At 35.7% G+C, this 19,635-nt stretch overlaps 1 protein-coding gene across 3 annotated transcripts in view; it reads left to right on the forward strand.

The window, feature by feature from the left end:
- The first annotated feature begins 2,807 nt into the window (after positions 1–2,807).
- Positions 2,808–19,635, forward strand: part of LOC139966838 (colorectal mutant cancer protein-like) — a 54,950-nt gene continuing 38,122 nt past the window's right edge. The window contains exons 1-2 of one of the 3 annotated variants that reach the window (XM_071970239.1): positions 2,808–2,897; positions 4,025–4,170. In XM_071970239.1, coding sequence (XP_071826340.1) covers positions 4,111–4,170 — 60 coding nt within the window. In that variant the 5' untranslated portion in view covers positions 2,808–2,897; positions 4,025–4,110. Of the gene's footprint in view, positions 2,898–4,024; positions 4,171–11,945; positions 13,020–15,770; positions 18,430–19,635 lie in introns of those variants that run through there. The other 2 variants (XM_071970238.1, XM_071970237.1) reach the window with 2 other exon arrangements.

The raw sequence follows: 19,635 nt of genomic DNA on the forward strand, positions 1-19,635 counted from the left end.
AGGCAACAGGAAGAATGTACAAGTATTAGGTATTTGAAGCTAATTAAATATTAAACAGCAGTATGGTCAGTATATAAAAGGAGTATTGACCTACACAGTTCTAAGGGATATTTTACCACTAGGCACCAGTACAGTATCTTTTCATATGGGGAATCATGCAGGAGGGGGTGAGGTGGGGGGTGTTGGTAAACTATGGTACAGTAGTTTGGTGCATATTTGAGAACTTTTTAAATCAGTGGAACAGTTTGTTGCTTGTTTCTAACTATATTGCTATGTTACTGTGAATACTGTCACATACTACATTTCTGAAATTTTTGGGTGCTGTGAACATTTTTTTCTGATCCATCCAGTTTTGAATTTATCAGAAAATTGAAAGTTGTAATTTGTTTCTTGTGATAAGGTTGATTTACATATCTGAGTAACATGTTAAGTCTGCAATATTGTTTTTGATTTTAGCCGTTTGAATGCTGACATTAAAGCTTATATTCACTGTATACAGCGAAACAAGTTGTACGTAGAATTCTTCATGCATAGACCACTGTATGTACAGTTTTGTGTATAGTGCTATACTGTGCATCTGCAGATATGCTGTTTACATGTACTGTATTTAACTGGAGGCATTAAACCTTTATAAGAATAGTGCAGAGCTAGTAATAGCTTTGTCAGTGGGAGCATGTTGATTAAGCAGTGTGTGGGTGCAAAATTAATCCACTTTAGGTAAACACACATTCACAGCCAGGGCAATAAAATTCTTTTCCAATATCAATAAATTTTGGGATTATAATGTGACATACACCCCTGGGGGTTCTTTAAATACTATGACCCTCCCCAGGGATCTGGTCGGGCCTGTTGAAAGGAGGAAAGTAAGTAAGCAGAAGAATGTTGGAAACTTGAAGACAAGTGGGAGAGTCCAAGTTTGTATCCCAGAGCAGATTTTCATCAGGAATTATAAAAGTAATTGCTGAAAAGTTGTTTAAGCTGCCAACTTTATAATCTGTTTGCCTATTGTGTATGACAAATCACTTCATATTCATGTGGGTATTAGTGGACCAATCAGAAGATATCTTTAGATGTAACTGAGTGGGTCAATTTCGTATCATGTATACTTATAGAGCAGCTATAATTATTCTCCCAGGACAATGCGCCAAGGGTGTGACATTTGATTAACAGTAAAGTCTAGTTGTCCCGGGCAACCAGCAAACTTTTGCCCCATTCTCCAGGGTTAATTTCCTGATACTAAGTATTCATTAAATCTTAACTGTAGTATTTTTTTTTTTATAGAAAATATGTTCTTTAAGAGCATGTTGACATTTTTTAAAGAGTCAGTTTGTCTTTAATTGTCACAACAGTAGTATTAAGCCTGCAGATTATTACATTGAAATTAGTAGTTTTAAGTAAGACACATATCACACCATCTTTGCATCTCACTAAATGAATGTAATCAGCAAATATATACGACTCCATCATTGGCTATATAAGTTCTATTATTATAACTATTGTTATTCTAAATTAGTATTGCTGTTTCCGTTTATCTCACTAAACAGTCAACGGCCATATTTCAGAACCGATTCCATGTAACCCACTCAGTTTGCTGTGTACATGCTTTCCGTTGGGTAGGCTAACCTACACTGTGAACAAAAGTTGATGTTAGAATGTTAGTAGCCAAAGTGAGACCTACACAAATTAACTATATGTCTGATCTTAATCTGTTTAAGTTGTATATGTCTGATCTAATCTGTTAATCTGTTAACTATATGTCTGATATTATCCTGTTAACTTTATGTCTGATTTTAATCTGTTAACTACTGTATATGTCTGATCTAATTCTGTTAATCTGTTAACTATATGTCTGGTCTTAATCTGTTAACTATATGTCTGATATTATCCTGTTAACTTTATGTCTGATCTTAATCTGTTAACTATATGTCTGATCTTAATCTGTTAATCTGTTAACTATATGTCTGATATTATCCTGTTAACTTTATGTCTGATCTTAATCTTTTAACTAAATGGCTGATCTTAATCTGTTAATCTGTTAACTATATGTCTGATCTTAATCTGTTAAAGTTCTATGTCTGATCTTAATCTGTTAACTATATGTCTGATCTGATGTTAATCTGTTAACTATATGTCTGATCTTAATTTATTAACTATACTGATTGACAAACGCTACAAATCCACTAAACTTGGAAAACAACGGCATGTTTGTTTCCACTTTCTTCCCTTCTTTTATCTGCTTTGAAACTTTACTGATCCAGCTATTAAATTTATTTCCAGGGTAAATATTAAACATTTGAAATTACATTTAAGTCAAAAGTGAAACAAGCTAAGTGCCAACTTTGTAAATTTAAAGTCGGGAGATTTTTCAAGTTAACTCGGACTGTAGTTAAGATGGCAAAGTTGCTTTTGAAAGTAAGAAAACAAGAAAGTTGACAATATAGTTTCTGAAGGGAAATAATTTAATGTTAAGATTTTTGTAAATGTATCTTAATGCTTATAAAACAGTGTTGTGGTCTCCTTTCTTCTTTACAGGCACATCATGTATGGCATTACTGTGAAATGGCCACGACTCTGAATGAACTCTCAATGTAATGGTCCTAAAAGAATGGATCAAGGGCAAGCCAACAGCCATGGCCACATTTCTTACGAGGATTTTATTCATTACCATATGAGTAGTAACCCTGCAAATTTGAACTCTCTGAGCAATCAACACTTTTATGAAGAAAAGACAACCAGTCTGAGAGATCTACTGGAGCAGAAACGAAATACCACAGGAGGAGGTGGAGGAGGAGGAGGAGGAGGAAGAGGGTCAATCACGAGGGAGAGTAGCTCATCTAGTTTAACCCGGAGCACCGGAAAGTTAGGATCTCTCACTACCGGTAGTGAGAATAGTTTAGGTAATGTGTAGAACAATAAGAACAAGAGATTGTTTCATTCTGCTATCAGTGAGAATAGGAAAATAAAATATGTAGAAATGTGAAGGATTATTATAAAGGTGTTAAATCACTGTTAAGCAGGCTCACATGAAAGGATGTGAAAACATGACAAACTTGACCAAGATTTCTGTACTGTGCTGAGGGGGGGGGGGGGGTGGAGGAGTGGGGGTGAGTGGTACGTGAGGGGAAAGATCAATTAATAGCTTGCTTTGGGAGGGGTTTATGTCCTCATCTCTTCCTGCCTCTGGACATGATTTGACATCTCTCTACTCCAGACTTAACTTTCATGCATCAATCACAATTTACTTCACTATATACCTCCAGACAAGGCATTCTAATGAAAATCTTCAAATGGCAAAAATTTATTTCATTAAGTCATTAATCAATTTATACTTAAATTATGATGTCCTAAGTGACAGATGTTGATTACATGAAAACTTTGCGAAATCTTTCAAGCTGGATAACACTATTCCTTTTGGGTTGAAATGCATTTATTACTGTATATGAATGAAAGCTAGGATCATTTTGTCACCCCAGTGGTATTGTTGAACAGTGTTTATTGCAATGACTGAGCATCACTGACCAAGAGATCTGTTCATTAGCTTTATAAATCTTTTTTCCACTTGTTTTTTTTCCAAATGGTCAGCAACTGAAGTTGTACAATATTTGAAGCTTAAACTTCTACAGAGCAGCTGTTAGAGTAGTAAGCTATAAAACTGACACCTTAAGGGAAGATGTGATTAATGAAAGAGACCTGCCTCTGGTATAATTCTTCTTTTCCTCTGTTTATGAAATCTTTCATTCAGGAATTTTCAATCCAGCTTCTACAGTACAGAAGGATTTCCCAACAGCCTATGTCCCCTATTGAGTAAAGTGTAATCACTGTGTGATCACAGTAACTGGTTGAGTGCAAAAACATCACAGCCCAGCTGATTCAGCATTTACCTGTATTAAGGATGACCGGTGTTTACCAGAGTTTCTTAACTTTCGGGGAAAATATGTTCAATGACGTGTAAGATCATCACGGTAGGTTATTGTGTAAATATTGACATGACTGTGTAACTGTTGTTGTTTTGGTTTGTAATTAGGGGCTTCATCATCATTGGCTAAGGAGAGTCTGGATTCAGGAGCCCGAGATTTGAGTCCAGAGCCAGGTTCCTATCTACAGATACTCATGGACAGTCTTCCATTAACTGTTGGAGGAGCAAACATCGCTAACGAGACGAATAACTCAGTAAGTCAAAATCTAATCATTTATACTTTCTCCTCGTCCCTCTCCTCTTTCTCACAACTACTTCTGACCACCTTCTCTTTCCCCTCTCTTCAGTCATATCAGATCATTCATAATACCTGTGAGTTAAATTTCTGTAAACCTCTCTGTGTGGATCTTAGAGGACATGTTACTCCCGTCCTAAGATTGAAACAACTGTTTCCATCATTGGTGGCTGTGTAGCAGCCAGTGTTATTCATTAATTACCATATATATAAAGATGGTGAAATACATACGGCAGATTTCACAGTTACAGGGTCCAAAAGGTCCCTCCAGATCCCAAATTTTCAAATGCTTTGTTTCAAAACAAATGACCTACCATTTGTAACTTTGACATCCCAATTATCATTTGTGAAAACGCAGAGATAAAATAACCTACGGTTGTTACGAAATAAAAGTGAAACATAACACGAGTGGAAACTTTGCTATGGAAGATAATGAATGCATGTTAATCATACTTTCTTCTTTTTCATGTTTGAGGAGGAACTTTTTATAATTGTTTTGTTTTTAGAGGAGACTATTAGTACTATGGATCTGATATCAACCATCAGATTCATCTGTACAGCTGAAGTTTACCATTTACTGGAGCGTGAAGACTTTTAAGGACTTGGACGGACAAAACTCATAAAATTTAAATGGAAAAATTCTTTTGAATAAGATATAAAAAAGGCAGGTACTTGAGTGTTTCATAGTTTATTAATAACAACTGGAGTATCAAACATTTGAATGCAAATCAAACATTCAATGTTAATTCAACAAAAAAATTAGGTGAAACATCACTATTGCAAACATAACACTTGGACGGACAAAAGAAACATATGCATTGCAAACATAACCTTGGACGGACAGATTCACTATCAGTAAGACAATAGTTTAATCATTTGATATCATTAAATGATTACTTGAATGCTTTTATGGCATAGTAAAGATTCATCCAAATTCCATGTCATGCTATTAGAAACTGTGTTTTGCAGTTGTTACCCCTGGACACAAAAAAATGTCAAATGCACATTGCAAACATAACCATTGACAATGAAGGACAAACTTACAATAAATAAGAAAATTATTTATTCAGCTAATATATGACAGGTAGTCACAGGTATACATGTACATTCAAGGTAAGGTAAGTTAAACTGCTTCAGGAAAGGTTTATGCAGCCACATAATAGCCATGGCCCACTCTCTCCCAGACCCCGAACTTGTCTAAAGAATAGTGTTTACATGGGTCCAAAACTAGGGAACCGGGTACCCGAGAGTTGTTACCGGTCGGGTATCCAGGTACCCGGAAAAATTGTTTACCCTCGTGTATCGCGATTTTCAAGAAAATAATATTTTTTAGTCGTTCCGTCTATAATCCATTAGTAACACCTCGTAAAATACCTAGTCAGTATTCCATGTACAAAATAAACGAATGTATAAAAAATAATTGTGAGAATTCTTTCAACATCATCCACATGGTAGCCTAACACCACACTAAGTCAATGGGGAAAATTCTAGCCTATACTGCAATTGTGACGCAGTTATAAGATATCCGTGGAATACTTTCATTATTGCTGTTATCTTCGACCAAGGGGTTGCCTAACACCACACTAAGTCAATGGGGTAATCTAGCATAACCATGTTTATTAGCTGAAATTGTGACGCAGTTATAAGGTATCCATGGAATACTTTCGTTATTGCTGTTAGCTTCGACCACATTGTAGCCTAACACCACACTAAGTCAATGGGAATTTTGCCTAACCATCGGTTTGCAAAAAAAAATTAAAAAAAAAAGAAAAAAATAAATAATAATAACACTGCGTAGGATTCGGGTAATAAATTAGGAACCGGGTAGTTTCGCGGATACCCCGTGCAAACACTACTAAAGAATAGTGATATGAAGAGGTTTAGTGGGTGGCTGAGCCTAAAATACTTTTGCATCAAAATTTGCGATCAATGACTAGAGGTGTAGGGATAAGGACTACAAAATTTCGCGCATTAAAGTTATTGTTTTCCGTCCCGCGTTATGTTCGCATTTTAGGAGCGTTACGTTCGCCTTGTCAAATAATTGTTTTGACCTATCCTTACAGAGTGCTATATGTACACATGGAAGTAACGTTACTTTGTAGCAGACGGTCAAAATAAATCAAATTATTCATACCACCAGTCCAACAAAACTTTTAAGTTAAAAGTTTTAATACTTTTCCTAAGTTAAATTCTGCGAACGTAACGGTAAATCGAACGTAACGCAGTTGGACGGAAGTTGTCAAAATGTGATTTTTTCGTTACGTTTTGTACTTACGAAAATTTTTGGCCTAACACAATTGAAGACTGACTTCATACAGACTAAATAATCGTGCGATAACAGAACATTGGTGACGATAAGTTCGTTCACCTTCAATGAAGTTTCTGTGGTGATCGACCAAACGTGACATGGAAGTTTGGACAGACATAACGTTCGACATCAAAGATTGCTTATAACTCACACATTTTTACAATTACTGCCATGTTTTGGACAAGATGATGACGGGCGATTACCAATGTTGTAATCACATTGACTGACGCGAGAATTTGTTTCTTTGTTTTGAAGGAAATGATAGATACACATTTTATCACAAATTGGACAGAATTTTAGAAGTTCAAGGTAAAGAATTTCAATGTCTGATTAGAGAAAATTGAATGGGGAGTTGAACCAAAACTAACTATTTTTTGTTTTGTTCCACTATCCTGTTTTAAAAAATGGTGGACAATATTTGAAGGGGTGGGTCATTTAACAAGGGAGGCCTCAAGAAATTGAGGTGTATAAACATGTGGGACCCTATTCCGTCCACAATATGTAGTTCCACTTAATAAAAATTCTTCGGACACAGACAAAAAAGACACCACATAAAGATCATTATTTTTTTTATTTCTACAATCATATAACTGCATAATTCTGGAATCACAATTTTTTTTAAATTGAATATGTTGCATTACCTCAACTCATATTTGAAAAGTATAATTGGACCCCTTTACTGTGAAATCTGCCATACACAATGGAGGTAGATCTAGGGTGATACTTCCATCCATGCACATGCAAGAGAAGTGGAAGGAGGGACATACCTTATAGTAGGTTTGCACAATTGTACTTTGTTACCTCACTTACATGTCTCCACACAACATTCATATACTGGAGGACTGATTTTGAGGTGGGATGTCCTTGTACCTCTAGTCTAAATAGCAAACACATGTTTCCTACAAGGTTCATTTATATTTGAAGGAATCACTGCCTTTGGACAACATTGTATGTACCAGAACAGAATGATACACGGTAGCAGGAGGTCAAAGGTCACAATTTTAATGCTCTATTTACAATTGGCAGATTACAATTATTATTAGAGACAGGTAAGTTTCTCAATAATAAATATCCAAACCAGGAATTGTCCCTACAGTACACCAGATGCTGTTACCCATATCTGCACCCCAGGTTGTCATTGGGTGCACTGAGTAGCAGATCCTGAGGGGTGATAATCTCAATTTGTGTCTGTGAATGCTTTTCTTTCAAATACACTGAGTTGATATTTAGTACATTTTTGAAGTACTGTAGTTGCCTTTTATAGAATGCACTCTTACATGGCACCTCTTTGTCAAATCTTCATTGGAATGTCGCCCTCTATTTACAAACACTGTTTGAATTCCATTTGGTATTGCAGTCACTGTTGTGATTATGAATTCACATTCACACCCATCCATGTAGAAGCATGCCAGCGTCGTTAGCATAGTAAAAGATAGAATGGAGGTAGGAAGGGCAAGAACCACTCACTCAGGGCTGTTTTCACAGCAGTTGTATTACTAATTGAATAGTACTGTGTGTAGCAATGTGAACAATACTCATGATCTTCACATAGATTCACATCATTTTGATATTCCTTTTCCAGTTTCTCAAATGGTTGGTCTTAGCCATACTTGTAAAAACTTCATCTCACTAGAAAGGTCCCATCAGTTTAAATACTTAGAAGGAAAATTGTTAAAGAAAACTTGCCTTAGAAATGTCTTTGTATAGTAGTTATAGAGCTATTAGTGTATAGTATTGTATAGTATTTGTAGTATAGTATAGTATTTGTATAATATCTATATAGCAATTAGCGGTATTCAATTAATAATCCCTCACTCCTCCCAGCCACCCCTCTATCTCTCTCTTATTTTCCAAATGTGGTTCAATGCTGAATCATCTACGAGAAATATCAAATATGTTCAAACTAAAATGAACAAGAAGTGAATGTATATATTCAAAATCTTTCTGGTCAGGAGTAGCAATACGAAATTCGCACCCGATGAAATGCAAAGTTGATACTGCAGTTTTGTTTATAGTTGCTACAGGCATGGTCATATCAAAATGCTATGTTAAGAGAAAGAGCTGCTGCCAGAAAATATAATCTAACCCTAACCCTAACCTAATATTTTAAGCTAGTCCATAGTGATGACATTAGCCATGAGATTTGCAAATGAACAAGACAAAATGTTGCATTTATGTAGGACACAGCAATTTCTGCATTGAATTCCTAATAATCCCATAGAACTCTGTGCTAACCTAAGGAGCATCCACTTATGTTTGAATATTACATAACTGGGTCAGCAAGGATGCAATGTTCCCATGCAATGCAATAATACAACTATAAAGCTTCTCCAACAGTTCATTTTCTCTGAAGTAGGTCTTGTACCGCCAAGGTCATTAATAGCTCCCATCCTGGAGGTTTATGGGTGTCCTCAAGGTTACATAAAAATGATTTGATGGTGATGCTAAGACAAATCACAGGGTTAAAGTAGGTTCATAAACCAGGTTTCACTTTCACTGATTCATGTGAGCACCCAGAAGGGTAAGGCAGTGAATTTTCATCTCAAAGAAACTGGCTCTCCAATACCTGGCTATTGATAGCAGAGCAGCAAATCTTCCCTGATAATTAGGTCAAGGTTCACAAATTCATAAAACCATATTTATACCTTTAAGTATATATAAAGTATTTTCATACATGCTCCATTCTTTTTGTTTAATGACTACAGAGCTCAACAAATCTTCCCTGATAATTAGGTCAAGGTTCACAAATTCATAAAACCATATTTATACCTTTAAGTATACATAAAGTATTTTCATACATGCTCCATTCATTTTGTTTAATGACTACAGAGCTCAACAAATCATTCCCTGATAATTAGGTCAAGGTTCACAAATTCATAAAACCATATTTATACCTTAAAGTATTTTCATACATGCTCCATTCTTTTTGTCTAATGACTACAGAGCTCGACAAATCTTCCCTGATAATTAGGTCAAGGTTCACAAATTCATAAAACCATATTTATACCTTTAAGTATGTATAAAGTATTTTCATACATGCTCCATTCTTTTTGTTTAATGACTACAGAGCTCAACAAATCTTCCCTGATAATTAGGTCAAGGTTCACAAATTGATAGAAAATCATATTTGTATCTTTTAAGTGTAAAAGTATCTTCTGATGGTTGGTTGATGGTGTTTGGTTCCAGTGCTTTGCCTTTGCAAACTATCGCAAACTATGCAGTTAAGTTGGCGTATGCGTGGGTGTGCGTGTGTGGGGGTGCGTGTGGATATGACACCCAGGCTTGTAAACATGGTATATCAAGAAGGAAATATGTGATTGATGTCATACATGTTGATCTTAATTGTTTTTGTAGGGCTATATCTTTGAATGTTAGTGAGTGGGAAGGGCTAAATGTAAACTTCTGAAAATGTCAAAATCTCTTCAACCGTATGTCCGATTTAGTTCATACTTAGCTCATATGGTGATGTAACTACATAGTTACGTACATGTTCTTTGCAATAACAAGTTTACCTCATTAATATTGATGAGTGGATTTGGCTCGATGGGAAATCTTCAAAACAGCTCGTAAACACGACATCTCAACAAACACAAGTTGAATCAATGTCATACTGCCCTGTAGTACTGTAGGTAGCTGCCCTGTGATGAGTAGATAGTTTTTGGTTCCCGCCATGAATATTAATGAATGGGCAGGGCTTAACGTCAAATTTGGTTCAAGCTGGGAATTTGATGTTGGTACAATGTAAGCACATTTTCATGACATTTCCATCTTTATGTCATTAATATTCATAAATTTGCAGCATTTAAACACAAGACAAGAACCAAATGTTCCATGATTTTCATCCTTGACATATTAGGTTTGTCACGCTACATTCATACAATCAACCGTGTTGTTTTTGAACAAAAAATTCTTTATTAGATATCTCTGAAATAGTATTTGCTGTATGTCCGATTAGCTTTATACGTACTTGGATAATACATGTAAGTACAGTATATAGATACAGTACATGCTTATGAGATCATAAAATTTGACATCTGTTTTCATACGCTGTCACTAAATATACTTTGTCAACATGATAACTGATTCCTAGTACCTTCCTTTATATGTTGCTGCAGTAGTCAAATACAAAATCCCTCATCATTTTGGTGTCCACAAGTTCATGGATGTTAACATACATGGCTTTCCACACTACAGTATGAACGTGTCTGGGCATCGGAACCACTATACGTTTATGTTTTCTGGTTACTCATTTTGCTTCCATATCTTCAAATTCTGATCATTCATTAATTGTATAAAATCTAATCACGGAATTGAAAACTTCAAATGTACTATTCAGTGGTAATACAGACCATAGTCATCACATCAATTGTGATAGTTCTGTACCTGTTGCGTGGTGTAATGGTGAAATGGTTAAATGTGAATTTTGTTTCTAAGAACATATGAGGTTGCCATTCAGCATAGACATTATAACATACTTTAAGCTCCTTTAATGATGTAGTGTCTACCACTTAAACTGGCACCCTGCTGTTGTATCTCCATTTTCTAGACTAAACTGTGGGAAATAAAACAAAGTACTTGTAAGCCATAAACTCTGTAATCTTCAATAAATTTTCATCTGTCCTGGTTCACAACCCTGGGAAAGAAATATAAAAATTTCAAACTTTGCTCTCATGTGATGTTTTTCTTATAATTTTTCTTTGTTTCTTAGTATATAAATGCTTTTTTTTTGTTGTTGTCAAGTAATCGTTACTACTTGTTGCAGTTTAACTGTCTAATAGACTATTTCAACTTTTGAAATTGGACACATATATCAGTCTTTTATTGTGAATTCCAGGAGTTTATTATGAATGTCATGTAGTCTCAGATACTTTTCAGACTTCTGAGGGTTGTTAGAGATTGGCTGATTATAATTTTGCATGAAGGTGCTGATATCATGTGGGTCACTTTACGCTGCTGTACTGCATGAATTGGGCTGCAGTATTTTTAGTGTTCTTTGCATTTTGTTTGGAATTTGATAAGTTTCTGTGTGGAAGCACTTTACCTTTTGTTTTGTCGTTTCTCTGTGTTTTAAATCTCATGAATAATTTGGTGTATTCTAATATCACCCTTTGACAGGCAACCAAGATGCTTCTTTGTTTGTGCCTGAGTTTGTACACAGTAGAGTAATAATACCAAACAGCGTCAGGTACAGATTCACGGTTTCAGTAATTATTGTTATTGGCCAGAATAGCCACTGACAGCAACATGCAGGTTTCCTGGGGAAGCCAAAAGTGAAAGTTTCCTAATATTGCTAGTGAGATTTCTGTTTCACACTGGAGATATTTTGGTGTTGTGAGTATATTCCCTGAGGTCAAAGGTCAGTGTTTGACTTCAAAATGATAGTGATAATTAAAGTGTTTCCAGGGAGGGTTTTAGCAACCTCTCTCTTCTTCAAGTGTGATTCTCTTCCAATGGGATAATATTTGGTCATATCATATTTAATATTGTTGTCTCTTGTGTGCCTGTTTGCCAGTGCCCAAGGGGATGAACTTGTGTTTATTTGGGTGCAGGCCAACCTTGTAATCTAAGCTGCAGTTAAAAAGCTCTTCTTTCTTTCACAGACCTGCATGGATTGAAATATATAGATCAGTAATATATCACACTTTCTGTGTATAATGTTACGATTCAGTTTGTTATTACAGCCCGGTTGGGAGAGGAACCTCCTCAAAAGTATGAATTTCATCAATTATTTTGACCGTTTCATTTCTCGACCTATTAAGGAACAGTTTAATAATGATGTTGCAGGTATATTTGTGTAGCTGTAATGAGAGCAATCCTATTGCCATATAGTACTAGTCATTTAACTGTATTCATGGAAATACCAATGCAATTGTGGTCTGCTTGTCAGGAGTTTCTCTATATTTTTGCAGCCCTGTACAATTGGACTGATTGTTTGTTAAAAAATTCTGCAGTATTTTGAGAGAGGCTGTGCTATTGTTCAATATTTTGTTAATTATACCATCAAAGGCAGATAAAAAATCTTTGAATTTGTGTGTGTAGGAGGGATTACTAATAAACTGCACTTAGATATTTCGTCAGCAAAAGTGTGTGTCCTACTTGTTAAGTCACTTGCACTGCTAATTTGCCTGTTGCACAAACTGCTGTGTAAGGTTCAGGAAGGAACTGTACATCTTTTAAATGTTTTAGTTTGGATTTCATTTGTTGTGGGATTTCATATGTTGTGGCAGTTTTCCATTGTGTTTGGAATGGCAGACATTTTGGATCCATTTTGTTGTTTTCTTGAGTCCAGTTGAGTTCCTGTCATGTGTTTTCAAGTTTCCCTTTTCGTTTATTGTTGTTTGGAATTGGCTCTCGAGTAATCTCGAATCGTGACGTGCACTTGTATTGAATTTTCTGTGTTTTATAATGACTGCAGTAACAGTGTTGCGTGAAATCCATTGTTTAAATAACTTTCCCTTTCACATGTGCAGTCGTCTACTAAAAGGCATACAGTACTACAGGTAATATTCTGCAAGTGTAAAAGCACAGCAAAAAGATCGTTTTTACGGATTGCTTAGTATTACCATATACATGGTATATAAACTGCATTCAAACTCACATCAAGTTGCAACATGATATGAGAATTATGATAATTTTGACTTAAATTTTTTTGAATAATTTTGAATTTAAAAAAATATGATAATGTATGATAATTTTCTTTGGCATTTCTTTGTTTTTATAATTTGACAGAGGTTTCTCTGTATTTGAAAGATCAGAACTTTGTGACATTCACGCTACAAACACACTCACAGTACATTGCTTGTACAGTACTTAATGGGACGAGGATGTTGCTTTAAGAGTTCACAACACTGTAGTAGTTATTAGTCATTATGTGGTATTATGGTTCAGCAGTAATTAAATTGAACATGAATGGGTAAGTTGTCTGCATGGGTAGTTACTTACTCTCATTAAATTGAATCAATTAGCGTTTCGGTGCCGTTTCGTACCCATCGAGTATGGCTGATCGGAGATAAGGAAGGTTAGCAAATATTTCGAATTGGTCCTGGCTCCAGGATTTGGTCATTGCTCCTCTGTCAATCAACATAACCAATTAACTCCATCATTGTGACTGTGAGTTAAGTGGGTCTACTTAACCATGAGGTTCATTGCTGATTTAGTCCTCTATTTAATGTCATAATTCAAAGTTTGGCTGCTTCAAAGTTTGCCTGCAGTGTTTATGTCATTAATAGGTATTACACTGTATAGGTAGTGCTTCAGTCAAGTTTGTGTGTATGAATCTTACGATCACCAAAACTGCTTGGGAAACAATTAAATTGTACATGGCAACAATCGAGAATTGGCAATTAAACTGACAGTGCACCAGGCAGATGGACTTTCTTTTATCATGAGTAGTTTGAGCTATATTTGAAAAGATAATGAACAAATTTAACTTTCTATTTTGTACGTACAAAAAGCAATATAATATGTGTGGCTTAAATATAGTAGATCTATGTTGTTTGGGTTGGGACAATAATGCTGAGGTATGAGGGATCATCATGAAGTAGTTTGTTTGCTCTCAGCGTTTACTAAATTTTGATTAAATTTCAAACAATTATATACTAGACTATTGCTGGTTGACAGATACTGTACAGATCACAGTTAGCAAACACTAGCAGTTAGCACTTCAAAGTGAATGAAAAGTGGCTATGTTAGTATTTAATAGGATGACTTGAGCTACACTCATACTGTATACACTTACACTGTAGAAGTGTGGATAAGGGCTGGAATAGCCATTTCAATGTTTGTTTATCACTTCTAGATTCACATTCTACTATAAATCATTCAAGATACTGTAGTTAACAATGCTAGTTGAACATCTGCTCCTTGCCACCACAGTATTTATTAATGGTGTTCCAATAACAATTACAGTGCGCCATGTGGCTGCTGGGTTATAATGCACTACACCATGATGTATAATGTATCATGAAGTACTACACAGAGACAGAATTAAAGGATTCCTGGTATTTAACGATGGCAAGTTGCTGTTAATTGTTATGTGAATCTAGTGTGTATAAATCAAGTGTGACGTCTATACAGCTCCTGAAATTTTGACTACGGAATGTCAGTGGCATTTGGCACATCCATATCATTAGCTGCAATGATTCTTGCTATGATGGGTAATATTGAGAGCTATACTGTACTACTGTATGGTATGTATGCTAGACAAAAGTATAGTGGTGTTTTTTTTTTCAGATGTAATTTAATACAGAGTGTTTTGTGGAGACTATCATTCATGTTATTAATAACCATTTTCCCCCCACTAAGTATATGACAGAATTTCAGTGCATTCTAGCAACATTAAACATGATATTTTAGCCCAAATTGTAGTAAGTGTGATATATGTGATGATTTCACTGCCTGTGAATTTTATAATTGATGTCCATTCCTTTTGTAAAACTTGAAATTGTTTACTTTCTATTCCTACCCTAGAGAGTTCTTTCAGGGTGATAGCAGATGAACTACACACATGGTGTGGAGGTTGTGCTGCACTAGAAAGCTTTTAAAACATCATCATTGTAGCCTCCCAAGTCCCAATGTCAGGTTGCTTAGATTGCTAAGATTGTGCTGGTATCCAAAGTAATTTACAAGAGGTCATGAACCATAAAATTATTCCCAGACATTGTAAAGTGTTTATTAGAGGATGAAAAGTCTCAGTGAGTCTCACGGTAAAATGCATGGTGAAATATCTGCATTATGTAGTGACCATTAATTGACTTTCTAGCATATTCTGCCCCTGGCAATGCTAAAGACCTATTAGAGAGCTATGTAGTATGGTTATGTTGCTTAAGATGGTCATAATAACCAGATACAGTGACAGTAAATGTACATGATTCATGGGCGTGTAATTCACACACAAAGCTATAAGGATGAAATAGACCTTGTGGAGATTATTGAACCGTATCAGGCTGTCAAATGACTGTATGCGGCCATTTGAAAGGTTTACTGACATAGTTGGAGCTACTGTATCATATGCCAATTATCACTGAATGACTCCAGCTACATTTCACACCACACAGGTGAGAGGGTTTATCTGTTTTGACAAGCTTAGGGAGCTTGTTAATTCTTGAAAATTACTGAGAGGCTAGAGAGAAACTTTTAGAAACAGATTTTTTTTATGCCATGTAGCTTTCCAAAGAGATTGTTGATAACTTTGGGCAGTTTCTTTCAGTTATATTATTCTCATTGCACTGTGTACTTTACTCCAAACAGCTAACTACCATACATCATAAGAGGGTATAGCATCATCGTCGGAGTCTAAATTTATGGTCAGATAATAATTGACTGTATGATCTCTCCAAAAACGACTTTGTCATAAGTATATAAAATATAATGTAAACATGAATGACTCTATTGTATTTCACACAACTGTATAATGATGTATATGAATCAACGTAGCATCAGTCCCGCTCTGTGCCTTTAATAGCTAAGGAACAACTGAAGAGACGATAGAACAAAAAGACCATTGTTAGACAGTAAGGACATCCTGATTGGTGGTTTTACAAATTCAAAATGTACACCAAGGACCTCTGTGTTCCCAAGTCACACAAAATAAAATACAAATAAGAAAAAGTAAGAAACAACAAGAATGTAAAAATTTAATGCAAGAAAGAGAAGAAATAAAGAAAGGCAAAATCTGGTAGGTATGATCTCACCCATCTATGGTAAATGTAAAAGGAGAGGCCTTTACCGATGGACTGTGACTGGAAACTAGGTCATTTCAAAGAGGACGGGAGTCTTCTTGTTAAAGGGAAGTGAATCCGAATCTAGAATGGTTTTATAATTGAGATCCCGTCCTGTAAGGGATAGGCCTTGATTATCTTTGGCATGAAGCCCTGTCAGTCATCACCAACTCGCAGAGGGTTTGTGCCTCTCCTGACCCAGCTACTTCTTCTCATCCAGGCAAGCTACCAGCTGCCTGAGACATCACTAGAAACCACATCAAATAAAGCTTGATTTTTCATTGAAGAATTCTGGCTTGAAAATACTTGACACACTCAAGATATGTGTTGTATTTAAGCTTTAAGCACCTTTGGGACATTATTGGATGACTTCTCTTAAAAGGGACTAATAATGCAATAAATATCACTACCTGAGATAACATTTATATAATAGGACAGCTTTCATATATGTGGACGATGGCCATTGCCTAATGGTCGCCATTGGACTTTGTGAAGTTATTTAACCGGGAATCTTTATCTGCTATGTTTATTGAGAGAACCTTAGAGGAAGAGGCAAGTCTCCCGGTTTGGCCTCTAGCAATAATCCTTTTTGGTCGTTGATTGAGATATGAAACATCTTTATAATCTCCTTTCTGTGTTGTTGCCTTTTTGATTACACAGCTAATTAGATTCTGGGGATGGACTGTTATGGAGATTGATTGGTAGTTTAGTCAAGAATCAATGGGGCAGTGCATGCTAAATGCACATAACACAGGACTTAGTGGGATCTACTGTATATACAGTAGCTAGCAAACTTTTAATTTCACCAGCAACTTTATTGGATTACTGTACTCTTTATTGACTTTTGTCACCCTTAGGGAGAAACCATTTCAAAATGTTTATATACGTTATTTTTCAAACTAATTGGTTTGTGCAAAGTGATTTTGGAATGATGGTTGCCTAGTTTAATAGCCTTACTGTTAGTTAATTTTAGGTCTTGCTGCAAGGTTTTAGTATTTACTCAGTGATACTAGATAGCACTAGCTCGCAATGTACACTACACTGTATTTCATTTTTGAAAGCAGAAGTTTGAAACATCAGTGGGTGTGCAGGAGCCCCCGCAGGAAATCTAGACGTTTTCAATATTCATGAATCAATGGCATGCTGAATTCATTTTTGTGCAATTAATTGTGCAAAGTGTCAAGCAGTTTGAAAAGTGTAACTTTCATAGTTCTGAAAGGCGATCTGTGATATAACACGGGCAATCATACTGTACAGCATTTAGATAATTTACAAAACCTTGGACATGAATTACCCGAGCTATAGAGGTTGATCGACCTGAGAAGCTTGTAACGACTGTTTGTAAATGTCAAATGTAATCGTATGTAAGCTGTGAGATTCTGTTAATGTTAAGAGCATCCTTTTAACTGCATCATGATAGCACTGGATAAAAGGTTACAGGGTGGAAAGCCCCTCATATCTCTCTCTTTCTTGTCATCATACCGAAGGAACATTGAAGAACTCCACTAAATAGTGTCCACATCAATCCATATCTTTTTTACAAGTTTTGCAGACGGAATATGTGGCTTATTTTTTGTCTGCATGTGTAATACTCAGATTGTGTTATTTTGTTTTCCTTCTGGTAAAATTGAGCCTTGGAGATGATTTTGACAAGCATTTGGTGGACTGCTGCTTTACAATTCTAGCAAGCTTAGAATGTTCTTGCAATTAAAACTCATCTGCTTGGCATATGTCGTCTACAGTATTGTCAAGGATTCCGCTCTGTGTACAATTATAACAGACTTTGGAATGTTTTCACTGTGATATATCTTTACATTCAACAGAGGAAATCTGAACATGTGATTTCGGGACATATTCGTGAGCTGCAAAGCGATTGATTTTATCTAAATCAGGATAGCAGTGGCTTTGGTCAATTCAAGTTTTGACTTTGGACAGAAATTATTATATTTGAGCAAGTTTATGGAAATTTCTGTCTGGCTATTATTTTTATGGTACTGTATGAAAAGGCAGCAGCTGATGAGGATTGACAATGGATTGAGTTGTATATCTGTAGTTTGTGGAAAATCAGGAGAATTAGTTTTATAAATCATTTAAACTAATAACTGTGGAAACTATTACTATCATGGATAAACATGCATATAAACCATTGGGTGGCACATCTCCAAGGCTGTACAGGTCCAATGCTGACATGGTAAGTAGAACATTCGAAGAGCCTTACGAGATATGATATGATGTCAGGAATATTTTTTTTTCCTTCAGTTTTTGCAATTTTGAAGTCATATTTGAATACTGTGGATATATATGTGTTATTTAACTTTGTGCATAGTTTTAGGCAATTTTATACCGTCTTTTTTGTTTATACAGGGGAGGGAGTGGTGGGGTGGGATAATGATGTGATGGGTAAGAGGTTGTACAATATCAATATATTTGTATAAATTCCCGGCATAAATATGAAAGGGATCACTTACTTTGTGTCCTTGTTGGATGTATAGAACCTCAGTACTAATGCCCTATGGTATTTGAATTGTAGCTTTACCAACCCTACCACTATACTACAGTATATACAGTATATACTGTATACTGATCTAAATGTGTTTTCACTGGATAATTAAGATTTGCAGCTCTACCAGCAATTCCTATGTTTACAGTAGCTTATATTGCCCTAAAGATAACAGTTCCATTTACAAGTTAAGTGAAAAGGAGAACAATAAGCTACCCAAGGTAACTTGTCGCAGGTTAATGCAGTACTGTGACGGATTGCAAATGTTTTTTATTCTTTGCCACATGCAAGGTTATATCCTTAATGGTCATGATGTTGTGTGTGTGATAACTCAAAAAGTGCAGCTTGATTGAACATCATAGTATGATATGTAGATTTCCCATAATGCCTAATGAAATTGGTGCAGGTCTAAGGTCAACAGAGGTCAGCTGATGTCAAAGTCTGAAAAATCTGTATACATGGTTATCTAAAGAGTGCAGCTTTGCTATAGAAATTGAGGTGGTCAAAGGTCAATGAAGGTCAAACTCAAACATCTCAATTCGTACTAAAACTTTTCTAAACACAGTAACTTCTAAAGCAAAACTGTGTGTGGATCTACCTTTTAGGTATACAACAAAAGCCATTTCTTTGGGAGGTCAAAGGTCACTGATGGTCAATAGTTGTAGATTCATGTTAGTGAGCACAAGAAGCCTATACTGTATCTTATGGAGATTAAAATGTTATTGAGGTAATTACCAGCTGTTTACAAGTCAAAGTCTGAATACCTAAACAGGATATTTTCAAAGGCAAGGCTTAAGTAAGATGAACTTCATATGTTGCTGATAAATCAGACTTTGTGAGCACAATAGGCCAGATGCATCTTTCTGGGGTTAAAGGTCATTTAGGGTCCATAGAGGT

The sequence above is a fragment of the Apostichopus japonicus genome, chromosome 4, assembly GCF_037975245.1.
Source record: "Apostichopus japonicus isolate 1M-3 chromosome 4, ASM3797524v1, whole genome shotgun sequence".
Classification (NCBI taxonomy): domain Eukaryota; kingdom Metazoa; phylum Echinodermata; class Holothuroidea; order Aspidochirotida; family Stichopodidae; genus Apostichopus; species Apostichopus japonicus.